This window comes from Plodia interpunctella, chromosome 27, assembly GCF_027563975.2.
Source record: "Plodia interpunctella isolate USDA-ARS_2022_Savannah chromosome 27, ilPloInte3.2, whole genome shotgun sequence".
Lineage (NCBI taxonomy): Eukaryota > Metazoa > Arthropoda > Insecta > Lepidoptera > Pyralidae > Plodia > Plodia interpunctella.
Genome location: NC_071320.1, coordinates 3,583,596 through 3,603,241, shown reverse-complemented (window position 1 = coordinate 3,603,241; position 19,646 = coordinate 3,583,596). Strand labels below are relative to the sequence as shown.

At 37.0% G+C, this 19,646-nt stretch overlaps 3 protein-coding genes across 9 annotated transcripts in view; 1 reads left to right on the top strand and 2 right to left on the bottom strand.

Moving 5' to 3' along the window:
- The window catches only part of Rbcn-3B (Rabconnectin-3B), a 90,771-nt gene that overhangs the window by 46,288 nt on the left and 24,837 nt on the right, over window positions 1-19,646 (top strand). The window lies entirely within an intron of this gene.
- On the bottom strand, window positions 197-3,638 carry LOC128681625 (pupal cuticle protein PCP52-like). Its single transcript, XM_053765650.1, has 3 exons — window positions 3,573-3,638; window positions 1,684-2,505; window positions 197-642 (listed from the first exon to the last, which is right to left on the bottom strand). The coding sequence occupies exons 1-3, from the start codon at window positions 3,582-3,584 to the stop codon at window positions 541-543; spliced, it is 936 nt and encodes a 311-aa protein (XP_053621625.1). The 5' UTR covers window positions 3,585-3,638; the 3' UTR covers window positions 197-540.
- On the bottom strand, window positions 13,617-14,881 carry LOC128681626 (cuticle protein 16.5-like). Its single transcript, XM_053765652.1, has 2 exons — window positions 14,773-14,881; window positions 13,617-14,363 (listed from the first exon to the last, which is right to left on the bottom strand). The coding sequence occupies exons 1-2, from the start codon at window positions 14,782-14,784 to the stop codon at window positions 13,731-13,733; spliced, it is 645 nt and encodes a 214-aa protein (XP_053621627.1). The 5' UTR covers window positions 14,785-14,881; the 3' UTR covers window positions 13,617-13,730.

Sequence of the window (19,646 nt, the reverse complement as noted above, 5' to 3'; positions counted from 1 at the left end):
GTTGATTTTGCGTGAAAGAGTAACAAACAAAATACATACACACATCCTCACAGACTTTCGCGTTTATGATATTCGTAGGATTCTTATCAATACTTCGTGTTCTAAGCAACGTATCGCAATGAAACCTAACCTAGTATTGTGTATATATGAAGCCATAGTGACATGGAAAAAGGGTCAAGACAAAAAAAGAAAAAAGTTTTAAATTACATACTTATGTTTTAATCACAGTTACAATATTTTAGTTTAACAATCAATTATCAGCTTCCATTCTTCAAGGCTTTTTAATGTGGGCCGTTGAGTGTTGTCATGTGTCACAATGTACTATTAAAGACCGATTTTGATTACGTCTGCCTTCAGCACATAGTTTTTCTGTAGCTTTTTTGATCCTGTAGACGTGTCGTGTACGAAATTTATCAACAAATGCAATCAATTGATCATTACAAATTACTTCAAATCTGTATATAGTAATTTCCATCGTACTATCTTGATATAGGTCTGTGAAAATTGATTCTTAACCTCAATATCTTGACGGCGGATTGGTTACCATGATGTTTTTGCATCGACCACACCCTCTTGGGTCAGTGTGACCCCAGGACTGATGATCTTGACTCCTGGTTGAAGTAGGGTGGTCTGCCAGCCGACCTGGAATTAAATAGGTTCATTTAAAAAAAAACTTCATAAATTAAAAGTGTTTGTTACTAGCTCAACCTGTCTCTCATCGAATGTGTTATTGCTAATACTGGTGTCAGATTTTATCCAAGTCGCCTAAAGGCATCTGACATGACTTTCCGACTACTTACCGCCATCTTGTGGCACGTAATCGCATACACACTAGTGAACTAAATTGTCAAAAAGTGTGCAGGTTTCCTCACGATGTTTTCCTTCACCGGAAGCAAGTGGTGGTCTATGAAAACTACTATATACTCGTATGAGTCAGTGTACAAACTCATATGGCACGAGTAGGATACGAACCTGAGACCTTTCGATTCACAGGCTGCTCCATAGAGACTGACCTGACCTGACCTGACCAGAGACAAGGCAGTGCTGTGGCTATGTACTGGTCTAAATTATGATTTGTTTTCTATTTCGCCTCAAAAATAACAATTAGCATAAACCTAGGACCTCTGGATTCTGGGCACTTTGATAATCGGAGTTCTTTGATAATTTTCTCCGATTTATTTTGAAGTTTGAATACAGTTTATTCACTAAAAATTACAATTGATAAAGTTCAATCGAACGCAATGATCGCACGGACATTTTTGATTCTGAATTTGCATAAAATCTTCTAAAGAAATTGGGAGAAAATTATTAATATGAAACTGAAGGTAGCGATTGAGAATTCGCGCTCTTTTCACTGTGTTTATGAGAGTTTTTAAAAAGTCTATTCAGACATTAGTCTAATTTGGTGGTTTACGTAAAAAATTAAAATAATATGTTTTTTAAGAATATCAGACGTGAAATATTCAAACATTCTAAAGGAATAGAATATTTTAATCTCTAATCTAAGCCGACACTAATTCAAAAGCTCAAATTACTAAATATATCCTGTCTTTGTTATTTCAACGAGATCTATAGATCTTAACTTAGTCTTAATTCTATGCTAATCGAGAATTGAAGAAAAATCATTTTAAAAGCCGAAAACGAAACACCTATGCACAAATTATTTATAAAAAAAATACGTACTTCATTCAGATTAACCGGAACTCCAGCAATAGGTGCAGCATACAACGGGAACCCTAGATTAGCTAGTACCGGAGCGACGATCGCTCCTTCCTTCAGCTTGGCTTCAGCCACCACCTTCTGCTCATTCTCCGCAACAGCTGCTGGTGTCTTCAAAGCCACGAACTGTGCTTCGCCAGATTTCACAGTTTGTACTTCATTCGCCGCTGATTCTATTTGAACGGAATCTTCTTTGATATCCTCAGCTTTGTAATCTTTGTTTTCCTCTTTCTTTTCTTCAGTTTTGATCGCCACGGGGCTGTATACGAATGGCGCGACGGCAGCATTTTGTGTGATCACAGCTGCAGTTGGTGCTATAACTGCTTTGCCTAATAGATCAGCGTTGCTAGCGACAATGCCGTCTAATTTAGCCTGAGCGGTCTGCAATGCTGTCAATGCTTGCCATTTTTTATCTTCGACCTCCCAAAACGCGTCTTGATTCTTCTCGCTAGCTAGATTGCTGGCTTCGACGATTTTATCCGCTTGATCTTTTAAAGCCTGTTCAGTCGCTTCCCTGTTTTTGTCTGCGGCTGCTCGTAAATAATCTTCTACCTCAACTTTTGCATTGATAGCGGCCGCTTGGATGTCTCCTGGGGAAATCGTAGGGGCTGCTACAGGGATAGCAGTTAGAGTAGGGATGGTTTTGACAATAGGTATGGCAGGGATGATAGGGTTGACAGGGACTGTCTTGACGGCTGCTATGGTGGCCACAGCGGGGACTGGCAGCGAGCCGACTAACGCGCCAGATGGCGCTGCGGCCGCGCACGCTAGGACGGACGTCAGGATCTGTGAAAAAGATAACTTTATATGACCACCAATGTTTCCATGTTACATATATTTACTTATGACAATATATGTCTGCTTAGGTGTGTGATTGCGCCCTAGAATATGACTACTTCATATGCTGCACTTGTCATAATAATATAACTTATTCACAGACGCTTCTCCAATATTTTCTGTTTTTGGGGCGTCACAGCCACTAATTAACACGAAAAAAATAACCCTACAATTTAATGAATAGTTTCAAGTAATATTTATTATTTGTATGAATCAATTATTTGACATTTAACATTTGGATCAACATAAAAACTTTTTGCCATCGCAATCGGCCACCCATCGCATGATTGACGTGCGCAATGTCGCTTGCCTTGATTAATATCGAATAGATATTTTAACTAACAAATAAGTACAATCCCATTTAAATTTAGTTACCCCGCGTGGACCTTCTCTGGCGGTAATAACGGCGAATTTGCGTTGAGTTTCGGTAGATTTATGTTTAGTTGACTGTGCAGTACTTACAGTAATTAACATACCAGTCTGCAAATAGTTTAAATCTGCATAAACAATTCTGTTTTGAATTATCCAAAGGCCAGGCGTATAGATCAAGCAACATAATACCCATGGATATGATGGATGCAGTTCATACGTCTTTATGTCCACAATAATATTATAAAAGCGACACAGCTAAACCATAACTTAAAAATAAGTATTTCTTCAACTGCCGCTTTTCCCCAAAAAAAAAAAACAAATAAGAAAGTGAAACAAACAAAAAAAAAACTCGACTTGAGACAATCGGATGACAAATCATGTTATAGTTGCATAAAAAGTTTAACAATATTACAAATCTGAAAGCCAATTTGAAGGCCCTTACATTATTAGAAACACCAGTGAAAAAAAAATACATTTCTTTCAAAGATATAATGACAAGAATAAAATCACACATTTTTGGACTCGTCCAAATGCTCCGCTAGTTTGTGAAGCCGCACAATTTAATTGATCTAAACAGATAAATCCTTAAGGAACCTAACTTAAGGAATTTGAAAGTAATTAAAATTAAAAAAAAATGCACTAACCAGGAATCTCATCTTGCTACTGAAGACTACTGATTGCTGCTCTCCGTCGCCGTCTACTCTTATATAGGTCGGGTACTAGTTTTTAAAATAAAACATCTTTTTTCATGGGATCTTAATGATGTGGGAAACGATCTCAATTTCTACTTGGGTTCCGTACAAAAAATAACTTAAATGTTGTGGAGTTTTAACTTTTAACTCTTTCATTTTGCGGGATTGACATTTCAATCGACTAAACAACCTAGTATTAGAATTAATTTTGTAATAGTTTTGGATGTTTATCTATATATGTATGTATATGTTATAAAATATAGTATCGTTGAGTTAGTATCCCATAACACAAGTCTAGAACTTACTTTGGGGCTAGCTCAATCTGTGTGATTTGTCCTAATATGTGTCCTAATATGTGTGTGTTTAAATTATATTTTTCGAATGAGGTATACGATTTAAGTCAATTTACTGTTAGATACAAGATTGTACGTCAAGAAAAATATAACATTTTATATTTGCTGCCTGTTTCTCTTCCCGCCCAGACTGTAAAAGTGGAGATTCTTCTCATAGGCGATCACTATTGAATCTCAATTCACCAACAAGACCACCTTACAGCTAAATGTGGCCTTGGAGAATCGCAACTTTTGTCTCTATCTACCACATATAGGGATAATATAGATACTATGTATCAAACATTATATTATATTAGCTCTTGCCCGCTGCTTCGCCCGCGTGAAGTTCTCTGCGAAAACGGAACAGTCGATTTTCATACAAACTTTCAGCTCCCATTAATGGATTGATTTTTGAAAAAAAAGTACTCTATGTTTTAACTAAATGCATATCAAATTTCATCAAAATTGGTCCAGCGGTTTAGCCGTGAAAGCGCAACTAGCAGACAGACAGAGAGACAGGCAGACATTCGCATTTATAATATTAGTATGGATGCCTTACTTTAACTAAACAAAAGTCAGTGCAAAAATGGTTTACAAAACTCCACAGCGCATCCCTAGAATGAGAAAAAAGGTATGAGGGCGGGCGTTCCCATCCAGGAAGTGCTCAGGCGCCATATTTAATGGTCAATTCGTCCATACTGTTGCGTCATAGATCATTCTTGCATAGTGGTCGTTGCCGGCTTCGCCTGTTTTAACTTTGTCACTGTAAGCGTACACCTTTGCCATCATCATCATATTGAGTGTGTTATTGCTAACACTGGTTTCAGATTTTATCAAGTCGCCTAAAGGCATCTGACATGACTTTTACGACTACTTACTCTAGTGGCACGAAGTTGCATACACACTAGGGAACTATACAGTCCAGGTTTGTGTGCAGGTTTCCTCACGATGTTTTCCTTCACCTGAAGCAAGTGGTGGTCTATGAAAACTGTTATAATGACATGATATTCGTTGACTGTGTGATGGACACACAAAATAGCATAGTCATTTTACCAGAATTTGATCACCTTTATTGCAGTCAACTGTATTTACTTGGATTAAAAAAAACCGTATTTCATATGCTTTTATTTAGTTTCATCAGTCTGTAATAAAATCTTGTTACTTAAACACCTAGAGTTTAAATTGCATCGCTTCAGTTTCCATTACAACGCATTATTACGATAAGCATGACCCGATGGTGCACCCAGGATCGGCGACCGACGAGTGAACTCCTCAACGGTTTTCACGGACATGATATTTTTGTCACTGATTCGATAGCGGCGTGAGATCATAGGACCACTACAAATCCTCGTCGTATGAGGCGACTAAGGGACACATGCCTTAACAGCTGATAGGCAACAAAAGCATCCCCTAAGAGGGTTGACGTCAGGCAAGCAGTCGGTTGAGCCAAATCTTCAAAATTTAATGGTGGATTTTTTAACGCGAACCCTGGGCTGCGAGGCCACACAGCTCCTTGCTCTTCATATCTAGTGTCAGATTTTATTTAGGTCGCCTAAAGGCATCTGACATGACTTTTACCTACCGAAATCTAGTGGCAAGTAATCGCATACAAACGAATTTATTTATTTATTTAGCTAAATACGTCGGTACACAATATGTATCCTTTTAAAGTATTAAGAAAAAATAGGCACTATACACTATATATTGCACTGTACATAGTAATGCAACCTAACACGAGACGAATGCGAGATTACAGACACATCTAATAATAAAAATAATATGCTTGTTCATCTGTTTTTGTCTGTTAGTCACTGTATCTGTGTGGAAACGATGCTCCAAAACGAGGTCAATGTCATTATCACGTTTACGAATGCAGATGAGTACAAAGTTCGTTGAACTTTTGTGTACAGTCCGAACGCACAATCTATCAAAAACCGTTGCGAAAAAGACGTAGGTTTTTTAGAAGAATTTTTTACATTAGCAGGGTTTTGTTGTATTCAACCTTTGATTACTATAAATAAAACTAGCACCTTTATATAATAACTAGCTTTTGTCCGCGGCTTCGCCCGCGTGAATATCATGGTAAAATCTCGGTCATTCCTTAAGAAAAATTACGAAGTGTGTTTACCAATTTTCAGCTTTTTATCTTGAAAATTGTATTAAATCCCATACAAACTTGCACCCCCCTTTTAAAGGGGTTGAGGGTAAATTTTCAAAAAAGATCTGAAACACGTATTCATGTATTTGTTGTAAACAACTAAAATCCAAATTTTCGAGTTGCTAACTTCAACGGTATAGAACTTTCATATAAAAGTTTTTCACCCCCTTCGGGATGAAATTTTCAAAAATCTCTCTTAGTGCTCCCCTGCACTCCCCAGCGAACCTACATGCCAAATTTCAGCTTCCTACGTCCAGTAGTTTCGGCTGTACGTTGTCTGTCTGTCTGTCTGTCAGTCAGTCAGTCACTCAGTAACGCAAGAGTTTTATATATATATAGATTACTACCGGCCCGCCCCGGCTTCGCTCGGGTAAAACCATAATAAAATAGCAGCCTTTGTTAATCCTAATTGTTTCATCTATCTCTGTGTCAAATTTAATTAAAATCGGCCTGGTATTTCATTAAAATATTTGAGTTTATTAATTACAAACAAAAATATAAATCTCTTTTATAATATTAGTATGGAATAGTATAGATTTTAAGTGTCAAAATTTTGAGGAAGCCATACACCACAACCGTGAATGCAACCAAGAGCACCCACAAATAAAATATACCGCTTTCACTATATTTTTTGAAAATGATATTAGTTTTTGACACTGTTCGATCGGCATGTTTGTTCGTGTGGAGCTAGAAGATTCCGAGAATCTTGTTGAGCTGGCCTGAACTGAATGCCATGAATCGGCTCCCGACGATGGAACTCCTCAACGGTTATGGGTTTATTTTATTGTCACGCTTTGAATGAAACTAGATGTCAGATGACAACAACAGCTTGTGTCAAAAATTTTATTTTTGTTAAGAAATAAAACCTTATTTACCTATTATTAATATTAGATCTATAAATAGAGAATATTTTAAATTATATACCCATTCGGATACATAATGAAGGCGGAGCTAGTTTTAAAATACTTAGACAGATAGATAGATAAAACATTTATTTGTAAAACAACAACACAATACACAACCAGACTTAAAACACAAAATAAAACACAGTATTCACAAAGCACAATTGAAAAGCAAGTGTACTGTGTTGCAGCAATACAAAAAGGCTCATCTCAGTACACATATCACCCAGAGGAGCGATACACTGATTTTCATATGAGACCTATACTTAAATAAACGGACATACAGACAAGTAATGTAAATTATAGTATATAAACTGATACGTACTGTATTTTATTTTACCGAATGCCCCAACTAAATGTCAACGCTCGAGTTAAATTTTCTTTTTTTTTATTTAACATGACTCAGTCCTGTCATGTGTATAAATGCACAAGTTTTTACTTAACAGCTCGGGTTTCGTGGCAAGCAGATGGATTTACGCCCGGAAAAGGGCGTAAAGTTCTTGCCCGGGCGTAAACTGAGCGCACGTTTTATCCAGAGATTTGGATTACGCTGGGATGAAATTATGTAAATAAGTGATTTCTCTATATAATTTTTATAAAGAGGTGAGTTTGTATGTTTGAGGCGGACAATCTCCGAAACTGCCGAACCGATTTCTTTTTAGAATAGAAAAGAAACATTTATTTGCAAGATTTAGATAGATCTTGTCAAATGAAGACGGCTCTTTAAGAAAACAATAAATAAGTGGCTTGTCGACGAAAGTTATTACAGTCGGAGCGATTTCTATGCTGACAATGAATATGTGCATATGACGACCTCGGTGGCGCAGTGGTAAAGTTCTTGCCACTGAACCGAGAGGTTCCGGGTTCGATCCCCGGTCGGGTCATGATGGCAAATGATCTTTTTCTGATTGGCCCGGGTCTTGGATGTTTATCTATATATGTATTTGTTATAAAATATAGTATCGTTGAGTTAGTATCCCATAACACAAGTCTCGAACTTACTTTGGGGCTAGCTCAATCTGTGTGATTTGTCCTAATATATTTATTTATAATATTTTTAGCTAAACATGTTTTTGTATGTACAAACTTGTAACATCTTTATACCTACCACGTTATTGAGCAAATAAAAATTATGATTATGAAAGTAACCAATGCGCATGCAGGCGTGCAAATGTTAATAATAGTACATATTTATAATCAACAATTATTTCGCTATTAGAAAGGTATATTATACAAGATTGCTATAGGCTATATTTTATGTCAAAATTCCCAAGGGAGCGGGGCCCCGGGCATCACACAGTTGTCTATATAATTGTTAAAACAATAAATATATATATGGACAAATTTAATTCTTATTGTCACTCTTGAAATTTTGCATTCATGTAGTTTGAAGTACGGAGGAGGACACATGGTACTTTTACTACCCGGAAATATATTCCCGTGGGATAATAGACGTGGGCGAAGTTGCGGGCAAAAGCTAGTTAAATATCAAAAAGAGATTGCACGTAAAGCCCACGTGTAAACAATAACTTTCGTCACTCCAACTCTAGCACAAAGAACCTGTGTTTAACTATGTTATAGTCAGTTCTACAGTTATGGAAATTTGAAAAATTGCTAGTATATGTATGTCTAACACTGAGGTGTATCCATCTGTTACGTCACTATCTGTCATGCAAATATCGGAATGCCGCTTTTTTTCTTGTCAATCACGCTTTGTAATTTTAGGCAATATGCCACAACTAATGAATTTAACCAAATGTAACTTCTTGAATGTTGTCTTTTGCATCATGCAACAGATAAGTGTATCAAATGTTTAGTCTAAATTATAACTTAATATATTGACAAAACATGTGTTACACTTATCCATTTCCTCATAGTGACAGCCTGTTTACAGCAATAAACTTATTCATTCATTCATATCTCTTACAAGAAGACGACGAAACAGGATGCCTTCATGAGATGAGGCCGTGTCATTGTAGTTATACAATGACTGTCTTTACCTATTTATTGTGTGTTTTTAAAACGGAGATATAAAAATATGTATTCTTGTGATCTTTTTGATATATTTCTCCTTTTTTACTGTCAGTCGTTATGGAAATGTGCTCTGACTTGTATTTGCTATATTGAGATAGGAGTTAGTTTTAGAATAATAAATTGTTTGAATCCACAAGATTTGCGGTGTTAGTGAATGGATAACGATGCAAAAAGGCAAAGAGCACTTTAAAAAAGCTTCTTCTTTATATTTTAAGGGAATAAATATTTCATTCAATAATTCATTCATATCTCAGGTGCGCAATTCTCGACTCAACATTGTATAAAGTTAACAAATTTAATTTTTTTTCGTCCAATCAGAAATCACCCAGCCATATCAAGTAAATCCTGAAACTTTGACTGCAACATAGCCCGGCCAGCCGGCCACTGAACAAGTTACCTTCACATTTCGAGAATAATCGCCGCTTTGCATTGTTTGTGTTTATGGTCTTAAGGCGATGTTCTCACATGCGTATATTGTGCACAGTATTTTTTTATACTAGTGGCCACCTCACATGACCGGGCTTCGCGGGATTATTTATGTATGTAAACCTTCGGGAATAAATTGTTTAAATAGCAGTGATGTGCATCAAAATCTGTTATGTGGTTTCAAAGTAGAAAGCTTAGAAAGAGTCGGGGGCCGAGGGCAACTTTGTTTTATACTATGTAGTCCATTTTAAATAAATATATTTCTGTTACCAAATATGCATGCTGCCCAAAATTTATGAGAATGTATGTGTGGTGTGTGTGTATGTTTGTTACTGACCGATTGTTATGAAACACACGTTATGGTACACGGGTAGAATATAACCTGGACCTGGACACGTAGGGTACTTTTTATCCCGAAATTCCGACGGTATCGTAGCCCCGGGGCGCAGGTATAAGAATATAAATTGAAGCCGAACTGGTAAAAAAGTTCATCTTCCATGTAACTTAGAGGGATCTTAACATGGGAGATATTCAATATGTCCGTTTATTATATAAGCATATCCCCTTAACGATATTTTTAAATGTCGTTGCCGAGTGATTTACTGCTATAGATCAACATTAAACTCGTTACATATAATAAATAGCAAACCATTTATAATACAGACTAATTTCAAATTTACTAATTTCAAACTTCATGCATGTACAATTACAATAGACGTAGTTTTAATTATATTTTACTAGCTGTTTCTCGCGTCTCGCCCGCGATAGCCTGTTTGATCTCGGATCATTTATTTCTATTCCAAATTTCATCAAAATGGACCTAGCTGTTTAGTAATGAAAGCGCATTGAAAAGAAAAGATTGGCTTTTGAATTTAGTACGAATGGAAACTAGGACTACGATTATAAATCATTTGAGGAAGTGAAATACTATGTGTGTGTGTGTGTGTGTGTGTGTGTGTCATCCTTACAAAAGAAGTCCCTTAGTCACGTCTGTATGTATGAACGTGACAAACTCATAACCATACTGGACGGATTTTTGTACGGTTTTCACCAATACATAGTGTGATTTCTGGGGAAGGTTTAGGTGTATAATTAACTATGTCATCATCTCAGCCACAAGAGGTCCACTGTTGGACATAGGCTATATGCGATAATGGCTGCTTGGACATTACAATAATGTAAACAACCTATATTAATGGGTCGGTGAAAGGACATGTTTTCTAATGCTTAGTTACATAATCTGGTCTTGAGAGCTTAATAGGTCTTGCTTTGTCTTGATCATTCTTACTAAGGCTATTTCTCGGTTTCATTCGCCACGAAGCTCAGGGTCCACGTAAAAATGTTTGTTGTAACTTATTTGATTTTATTTATTTTATTTACATCTGTCATTACAGGCTAACCCAAATCGTTTTTTTTTTTTACTTTAACAAAAGTCTTAAATACATAGATTGCTGCGGCTCACAAATAAAGTTTGAACAACCTTTATCTGGTGAGATTTTGTCTATAGCTTCTTAATGAACGAATGAAGAAGAAGGAGAAGAGGAACGAGGAAGTATTTTCGACAGAAAAAAAACAGCATATTATAGTTTATTCTGTCGAAAATGGAATCTGTGTTTCTTTAATCTTAATTTGATATCCTACCCATTGTGTTTGCATAGTATATAGAAAAAACTAAAAAATAATATATCTGGGCCGCCATGTTGACTTTTTAACTTCATCTATCTGAGAACATTTAGGCAGTCAAGACTATTTTTTAACTATACATAAGTTTGTAAGGAGGTAAAGAATATTACATTCATACAAGACAAGCGAAACACAAACCTTTCCTTGTAATGTAGGGTAAGTTGAAGGAATTTCCTTATAAAAAATCAGACCTTTTACACTCAAGTGCAAAATGTCTCTTATTATTTTTCAGGCGATTCTAAAGAGTTTGAGTTTTGTAACAAAGATGTTTTTTCAGGCTAGTTGCATTTTATGGTTAGGCCGATTTTTTTTTGCTTTAGAAAAAAAAACCTAAGCGTTTTTAATATAAACATACTTTTTGAAAACTCTTTCGTGATATTGTGGAACGGGACGAATCACATCTTACCAAAAAAAATTACTCCCCAGTAAATAATATTAGTTTATTAATTTTCCTTTTTAATAATGTTCCTCTTTAAGCTCTATTTATTCAACTAATTTTCTTGAAATTTTGCATACGTGTAGTTTGAAATATGGAGAAGGACATGGGGTACTTTCATCCTATAAAAATAACAGTTCCCGTGGGAAATTTACGCGTGTGTAGCCGCGGGCATCATCAGTTCACTTTTCCTACAAGTCCTATTTTATGTAAACTAAAATTTCCAATGTCTTTTTATGATTTTGTAGCATTTTAGGAAATTACTATCTTGGTTAATAATTTAGAATGTGTAAGTTTAAACTAATATATGATTTAAATCGATTCGACCGGCTGTGACGATTGTTTACATATTAGGACTCGTAAGAAAAAACTGACATTATGTGTGTATATATGTATAATGACCAGGAATTGAGTTAAACCGGATAACATGTGGTCATAGCGGAAATATATATGTTGTTTGACATGTAATATGTTTAGTTGTATGTTAGTTTGAATAATTTCCTTTAACTTAGTATCGATCGGTTATCGATCAATCTTAACAACAGCTCAACTGTATGATGTCAACTCTCCTTGGGAATAAGCTTCAGAATTGTCTAGTGTGAAGTGCCTGTAGTCTTCTAACTCTGGACATCCACAACAGCGTTGCCAGACGACCCGATTTTGGCGGGACGTCCCGATTTTTTGCTACAGAAATTACTGTCCCGCATTTTTAGAATTGCAGTCAGACGCAAAAAAAACATCACGACGTCTGCATACTTTAAACCAGAACCACAAAGAGTATATCTATGATATAGGTAATTTAAATTTTCAATAAAATTCTGCTATTGAAAATATGAAAGTTATTTAACTATATTAATTTGCGTTATTTTTCTATAATGCCCTTTTCTTTGACGAAATAATCCTGCTTTTTTATTAATTAGATTTGAAAATCCCGCTTTACCGAAATAAAAATCCTGGCAACGCTGACCCAAATACACCTTAATGAAGGTCAAGTCGCTTGCCAGCCAATGGAAATATTGGAATAAAAAATTCCATTTGTACACTCTCTCTCATTCTCACTTGTTCTAGAATACATTTTCGCCTGAGACTCATGCAGCACGCATAATTTTTTATTTCGAAGAATCTGCTCTGAATTTACTGCCAGCCGCCTGTCTGATGTCAGGCCTCTTTGGGAATGCTCTTGTTGTCTAAAAGTCTCGTACAATATTCATGAGTAGAAATGGAATGGTCCTAGACGGGAATTATACGCCGTAAGTAGCATACTACGTACGTACTACTTTAATTTTTTACGGTTGAAAAAAATTGCAATCAGGTATTATGATTATAATCTAAACATTAACATTGTAATAATTATCTACAAGTACGCTTCAAAAACACGAAAATATTTTAACGACTTCCCACACACTTCGGCTATTATAATTTTATGCGAAGGTTTTTTTTTATATACTACTTAGATATTATATATTGGTCCAATTCCTTGTATTGTTTACTATTCACGTTCAAGGCTAGATATTTTTGTTACTTCCGTTTCACCATGTCAAATCTATATGACATTGACTCACATAGGACCAGTCAAATTGGACAAATCAGGTTTTGCCCGATTTTGAACTTGTACCGTGACATTAAATTTTTCTTTGTTCTTTTTTGTCTGTGATGTAATTTTATTACTCGAAATTCAATATTGCAGTGTATTATAGAACTGTATTGGAATTCTATAATCAAGTTATGACGTTTAAAATGTAGCGGCAATTAAATAAATGGTATTGTCAGTTTTAGAAAATCGTAAAAATTACATAATCTTAGATGAGATTTAATAATGTACAATGACTCCTGAGTCATTAGTAAAGTGTATATCTAAATAATGTATTATAATTATGTATTTGTATGTTTACCTTTTGTGTTTAAGTCATGGCTAGCAAACTTTCACTATCTTAGAATCCGTTTTTCCTCCCTCGACTCTTAGATGTTACTTCATGAATGACTCTGACGCCTTGAAAACATACGTGCAAAATGAAATGATAGAAATATGTATAAAATTACTATTTCATTTATTCACTCATCCTCGCCTCTGTTTTTTTTTTTAATTTATGTACATTCCAAAGTGAGTATTTTTGGTATCTAAATATATAATATCACAATTTACCATCCATGGGCGAGCCCATGACCGTAACCCAGGGCGTTTCCGTACGCGACCGGGGCGACGACGGAGTGGACTAGGGGAGCTGGGTGGGACTGGGACAGAGATTGGGTGACCACAGTCTTGCTGGCAGCGAGCGCTGGGGCAGCGTAACCATGAGCGTATCCGTAGGACAGGGCTGGCGCAGCGGCCACTACAGGGGCGGCATGGGCTAAGACTGGGGCAGCGTGGACGAGCGGGGCAGCGTAGGCAGCTTGGCCAGCGAGCTGTTTAGCCAAGACTGGAGCCACACCAGCGGCTTGTCCATCGAGCTGGGCCTCAGCGGTTTTGACAGCATCGACCGCTTGCCAGGAGTGGTCTTCGGCGGCATTGATGGCCCTGCCTTGGAGCTCTGAAGCCTGGTCGTGGTATTCACGGGCGGCGTCGACGGCGGCGCGGGCGTGGTCGGAAGCCTCGACGTGGGCGTCGATAGCGGCTCCTTGCAGGTCACCGGGGGAGATGGTGGGGAGGGCGGGGGCGACGGCTACAGGTGCGTGGGCAACCGCCAGAGGGGCGGCGTACCCGTGCCCGAGGAGGCCGTGGCCGAGCAGGCCCGAGGGCACTGCTGACGCGTAGGCGAGGACGGCGGCGAAGATCTGCAATTTGAAAAAAGAAATTAAAGTCTTTTTTTTGGTAGTCTTATGTCATTGTTAAACTGGGGAAAGTTGGGAGAAAATCTGTAGGGTCGAAGTCAAAATATGAGGTGTTAATTAGAAGTGGTGATTGATTTGCAATATAGCTTATTGTACACTTGACAAATATGTCATTAATTAGGCATTTATTGCCATTCCAGGGATATCCCAAATCGCATAACTACACACAACACTAATGTCAAATCGTGTTCCAGATTTGAATCTCCATAGGGAAACTCATTCGAAATTACAATCAACATCCGATGTAAAACGGAACGTGTGCAATTTGAATTTATTCCTCAATCCATTGTTCAAAGCTTAGTATTACACAACACAGCACTATCACAAATAGAACCACGATAATGGAACTGACCAGAACTCTCATCGTGCACTTCAGTTAGACTGCTCGAAGGCTACTGATTGCTCTCATTTCGGTACGGACCGTTTTTATACTCGAACCTCTGTGGTGCGAAACGGAACGCACGTGAAAAAAGTAAGCGGCGTCAAGGGCGGGAAGGGTGCAGGAAGCGTTATTGACAGATTGGAGCGTTCCATATACGAATTTTTGACATTGCCTGATTTTCTTAGGCGGCTAGTAACAATTTCTTTATTAAAAACTAAATCGAAGCTAGATTTTTCAGCGCATATTTTTTAAAATTAAGTATTTTAATAATATTACAAGGGTATTTTTTCGATTTTCTTGTGTTAAAATTAATCTACATGGCCAGTATGTATAAATTTCATCAGAATATAATTTTGCATAATGCCTACCTGACACGTGCAAGAATATAAATTATATTATTTTAAATATATAAATATCAATTAACAAGATTTGGGACTTTGTTGTATATATTAACATAGAAAAAATGTTATTACGCATGTCTGTGTGGGTCAAAATACTTTGAGTAATGTGCTTCCACTAAAATATACAGCAAAATTTATTTTAATAAATTTATACATAAACTATCCAAACTAACCAAATCAAACTTGAAAACAGTATTTAAACAACTGCACCCAGAAACCACCATAAGAAATGCAATAAATATATCACTAAATATGACATTCTAACTTTCGCCCGCGGCTTCGTCCACGTAAAGGTTACGGGAACGGTTTTTTTTTCCGGAATTCTCCGTACTTCAAACTACATGAATGAAAAATTTCAAGGAGATTGGTTGAGTAGATAGAGCGTGAAGAAATATTAAAGTTATTTTCGCATTTATTATATTAGTTAGGATTATTATTAATGATTCAGTACAATACAACGTTTGACTTGCTTTATTCAACAATTAGCTTATATAAATTAAAAAAAAATATTAAAAAAAATACATTTTGATACAAGATTTTATTGTTATCAAAGAGATCTTATTACATTCAATGCGCGACAAAAAACTCTCATGTCCATGTTATAAACCGTTGAGGAGTTCCCTCGTCGGGAGCCGTTTCTTGGTGCACCATCTGGTTATGCTTATCATAATAATGCATTGTCATTCAAACTAAATGTGTGTAAGAAAATCGCTCGAATCAGCTCAATCGGTTGAACAATTCTTCTTCAAAATGACCAAAGTTAAAAAGAATTCCACCCGTACATACATACATACAAACATTGTCAATATAAATGCGATTAGTTCCATTATTTTTAAAGTGGGACCAGTGAGTGATAAAGTCATTTCTCTTTTCGTCTTATCCTCGATGTCATTCTCGACGACGTAAATATTGAAGACAGTTTTACTGCTTGCACGATTTCAAATCTATTGTCGTCTGTCAGCTTCAAGTCCCATAATCGCCTCGTACGGCATTTTCGGGAGGATCCGTAGTGGTCCTATTCTATGGCGGAAACTACTATACAAAACTATACCTTAATTAACATACACACAGATATTATCTTTATATTCACATATTATAAAACAATGTTCTCTGCCGCGTCTGTCTGCCTATCTGTGGTAAGCTCGAGAACTACTTCATCGCTGACAAGTTTATTTGGTAGACAAATTAAAAAACCCCCGACATTCAATATTCATTTCGCTACAACTTTTGCACGGCTGAACCTGATTTTTATCAAACATATCTAAGAACCACCGCATAAAAATTAGCTATCAAATTGCGTAAATAACGCATCCGAATCGGTTCACCCGGCGATGAGCTACGGTGCCACGTACACAGCCAGACAGACACACTTACCGATCAATCTTGTAACAGTCCTCTTTTTGCGTGGGGGGTTAAAGAGTCTGTGTTATCTTTTCATGCGGTTTTCACCGGACAATGTGACTGCTTTAAGTGTATATCATGTACTTAATATATTTTTACCCGAGCGAAGCCGGGACATAATATTTAAGCAATAAATTTAGGTACAGTCAACAGCACATCAAGTTACCCTGAATAAACCTATATGTCGCGGTAATAGCGGCGAGTTTGCAATGAATTTGGGTAGGTTGATGTGTTGCTGACTGTACATTGACCAATATCATAATATTCTTGAAGTACAATCATTGCAATAAAATGTCCTATTAATTAACAAAAACTCCAAATATTCTGTACTGAATGTTTATTACGAAAATTAATTCAAATTAATGAAATTATACTTGGCATTATGCATTCGCAGTCCTTTGGCTCAGGAAGAAGTTAAAAAGTAAATCCGCTGTCGTGTCTCACACCACGCCAACTAAATTTCAACTTTAATTCTCGACTATAACGTTTAAAATTCACCGGCAAAGAAATATCCAAAGACGGTGTACATTTTTGATTTCGGGATAATGGAAAATGGACTTAAACGCGTTGATGTAAGGTTGATTTTTGATTGTTGGACGATGAACTCTAATAGTGGGTCACTGGTATAAGCCAACCATTGCATGAGCAGCGAATCGTGATATGTTAGGACTCTTGCACACTATAGTACCTCGTTAGGTACATCCTTTGTCACATAAAATTATACTTCGTTTGGATAAACAAGGTCTTCATGTGTGACGACCTCGGTGGCGCAGTGGTAAAGTGCTTGCCCCTGAACCGAGAGGTCCCGGGTTCGATCCCCGGTCGCGTCATGATGGAAAATGGTATTTTTCTAACTGGCCCGGGTCGTGGATGTATATCCATATATGTATTTGTTATAAAATATAGTATCGTTGAGTTAGTATCCCATAACACAAGTCTCGAACTTACTTTGGGGCTAGCTCAATCTGTGTGATTTGTCCTTTTACATATACCTATGTAAGATCCACATTTGTCAATTGACGTATTTGGAGAAAAGGCCGCGGTGAAGTTTGTTGCGCCGCTTCTTCTTCACCTGCGCTTTGGAAGTCGGCGGTAGACTTAATAATTTTTAAATAAATTTTTGTCGTCAATAAACGTGTTGTATAATATACTAGATGTTGCCCGGGGCTTCGCTCCGGTGGGAATTTTGAGATAAAATATAGCCTATAGCAATCTTGGATAATGCACCTTTCTAATGGTGAAAGATTTTTTTAAATCGGTTCGGTAGTTTCATAGATTACCCGCCTCAAACATACAAACTCACAAACGCTTACCTCTTTATAAAAATAGTATAGATTTAGTTGAATAAAGACATAGCAGACAAACTCCACTAGTGCCGCCTGCGCTGGTACGGCCACGTCTTACGTAGACCGGCAAATTACATAGGTAACAAATATCTGGCTATGCCGCTCCCGCCCGGCCCTGGCAGAAGCCAAACCCAAGAAGTGCTGGCTTGATATCGTCAAGGATGACATGCGTGACAATGTTCTGACAACTAGGGATGCCGGCGACCGTGCGAAGTAGAGACGAAATAGTAGGAGAGCGGACCGAAGTTCCGGGGAAAACTCGCAGATGACATGTTTAAATCGTGCGAATACTGAATTACAAGCGATCTTGTGAGCAGAATGTACCAACGCTATTAGACATGTGTGTACACCGGTCTTTATCTGTACGCCTGTCTGTCACGCAAAGCCTCCGTAACTTCACACGGTCCTCAATTAATTCTTTGTATTACTATACGATGTCCCACGAATGGTGGTTTCAAATTGGTTAAAGTACAGAAGTGGAGCTTTATGCGAACATTGAGCAATTTATTTTCAAGTGTTAATTATGACAACCTCCGTGGCGCAATGGTTGCACGACATGCCTGTCAGCTACTCAGGCGGTCCCGGGTTCGATCCCCAATCAGGTTAAGTGGATAATTAGCATGCTTAGATCGACCTAGGTCATACATATAAATACTATCATTGAGTCAGTACACCATAACAAGTCTCGAACTTACTTTGGGTCTAACATAATCTATGCGATGTGTCCCTATATATTTATTAATTATTATTTATATCTATATAACCAAATGGCGAAATTAATGCTTAAAGCATTATAAAATTAAATTAGGTCTCGTTTTAGAATAGGACCGCATCATATCCTCCCGTGGATGTCGTATGAGGCGACTAAGAGACACATAACCTTAACATCTGATAGAGAACAATAGGATTCCCAAAGGGGGTTGACGTCAGGCAGAGAGAGACGTTTGTAAAAGCATAGCCAAATCTTCAAAATTTCATGTTCATTTTATTTTTCGCGAGTCCTCGGTTTTGGGGCGTCACAGCTCCGAACTTTACCGGAAACTCCCGAAAATGAGAGAGAGAGAGAGATAAATTGTTGCAGCGTAAAAAATAACACAATTGGTACATACGAAATGTCAATGAAACAAAACACAATAAAACGTGAAACTAGTCTTCAGTGATTATTTTATAGGCTTTTCTTCTGTATTTACATTAGTTTGTGCTTGAACTGAGGTCGTACATACAGACATACATACACACATAGTCATTGTTGTAACGTTGGATAAATTAGTACTTAGATTGTAATCTGAAGGATTTTTAGACTTTTAACCATTTAATTGGAATATTAATTTTTTTATTAAGCTATTGTATTAAGAAATATATAAAATGTGATGACATTATAAATTTAGCACGTGTTTAATTTAATAATTGAATTTTTGAAGTACTCCCTTTTTTGTATTTACGCGGATGAGGTCTCGGATGGCCGCTGTCCATACTAATTACTGATAAAAGATTTTAATTTTTGTTTGTAACGATTAAACATGTACAGTCAACAGCACAGCTAGTCTCCCTGCATGAACCTCTATTGCGCGGTGATAGCGGCGAGTTTGCTATGAACGTGCGTAGGTTTATGTGCTGTTGACTGCACTGATTTTGATCCAATTTGGCATAGAGATAGACTAGAAATAAACCTTCAAAACTAACTTTTATCTAAAAA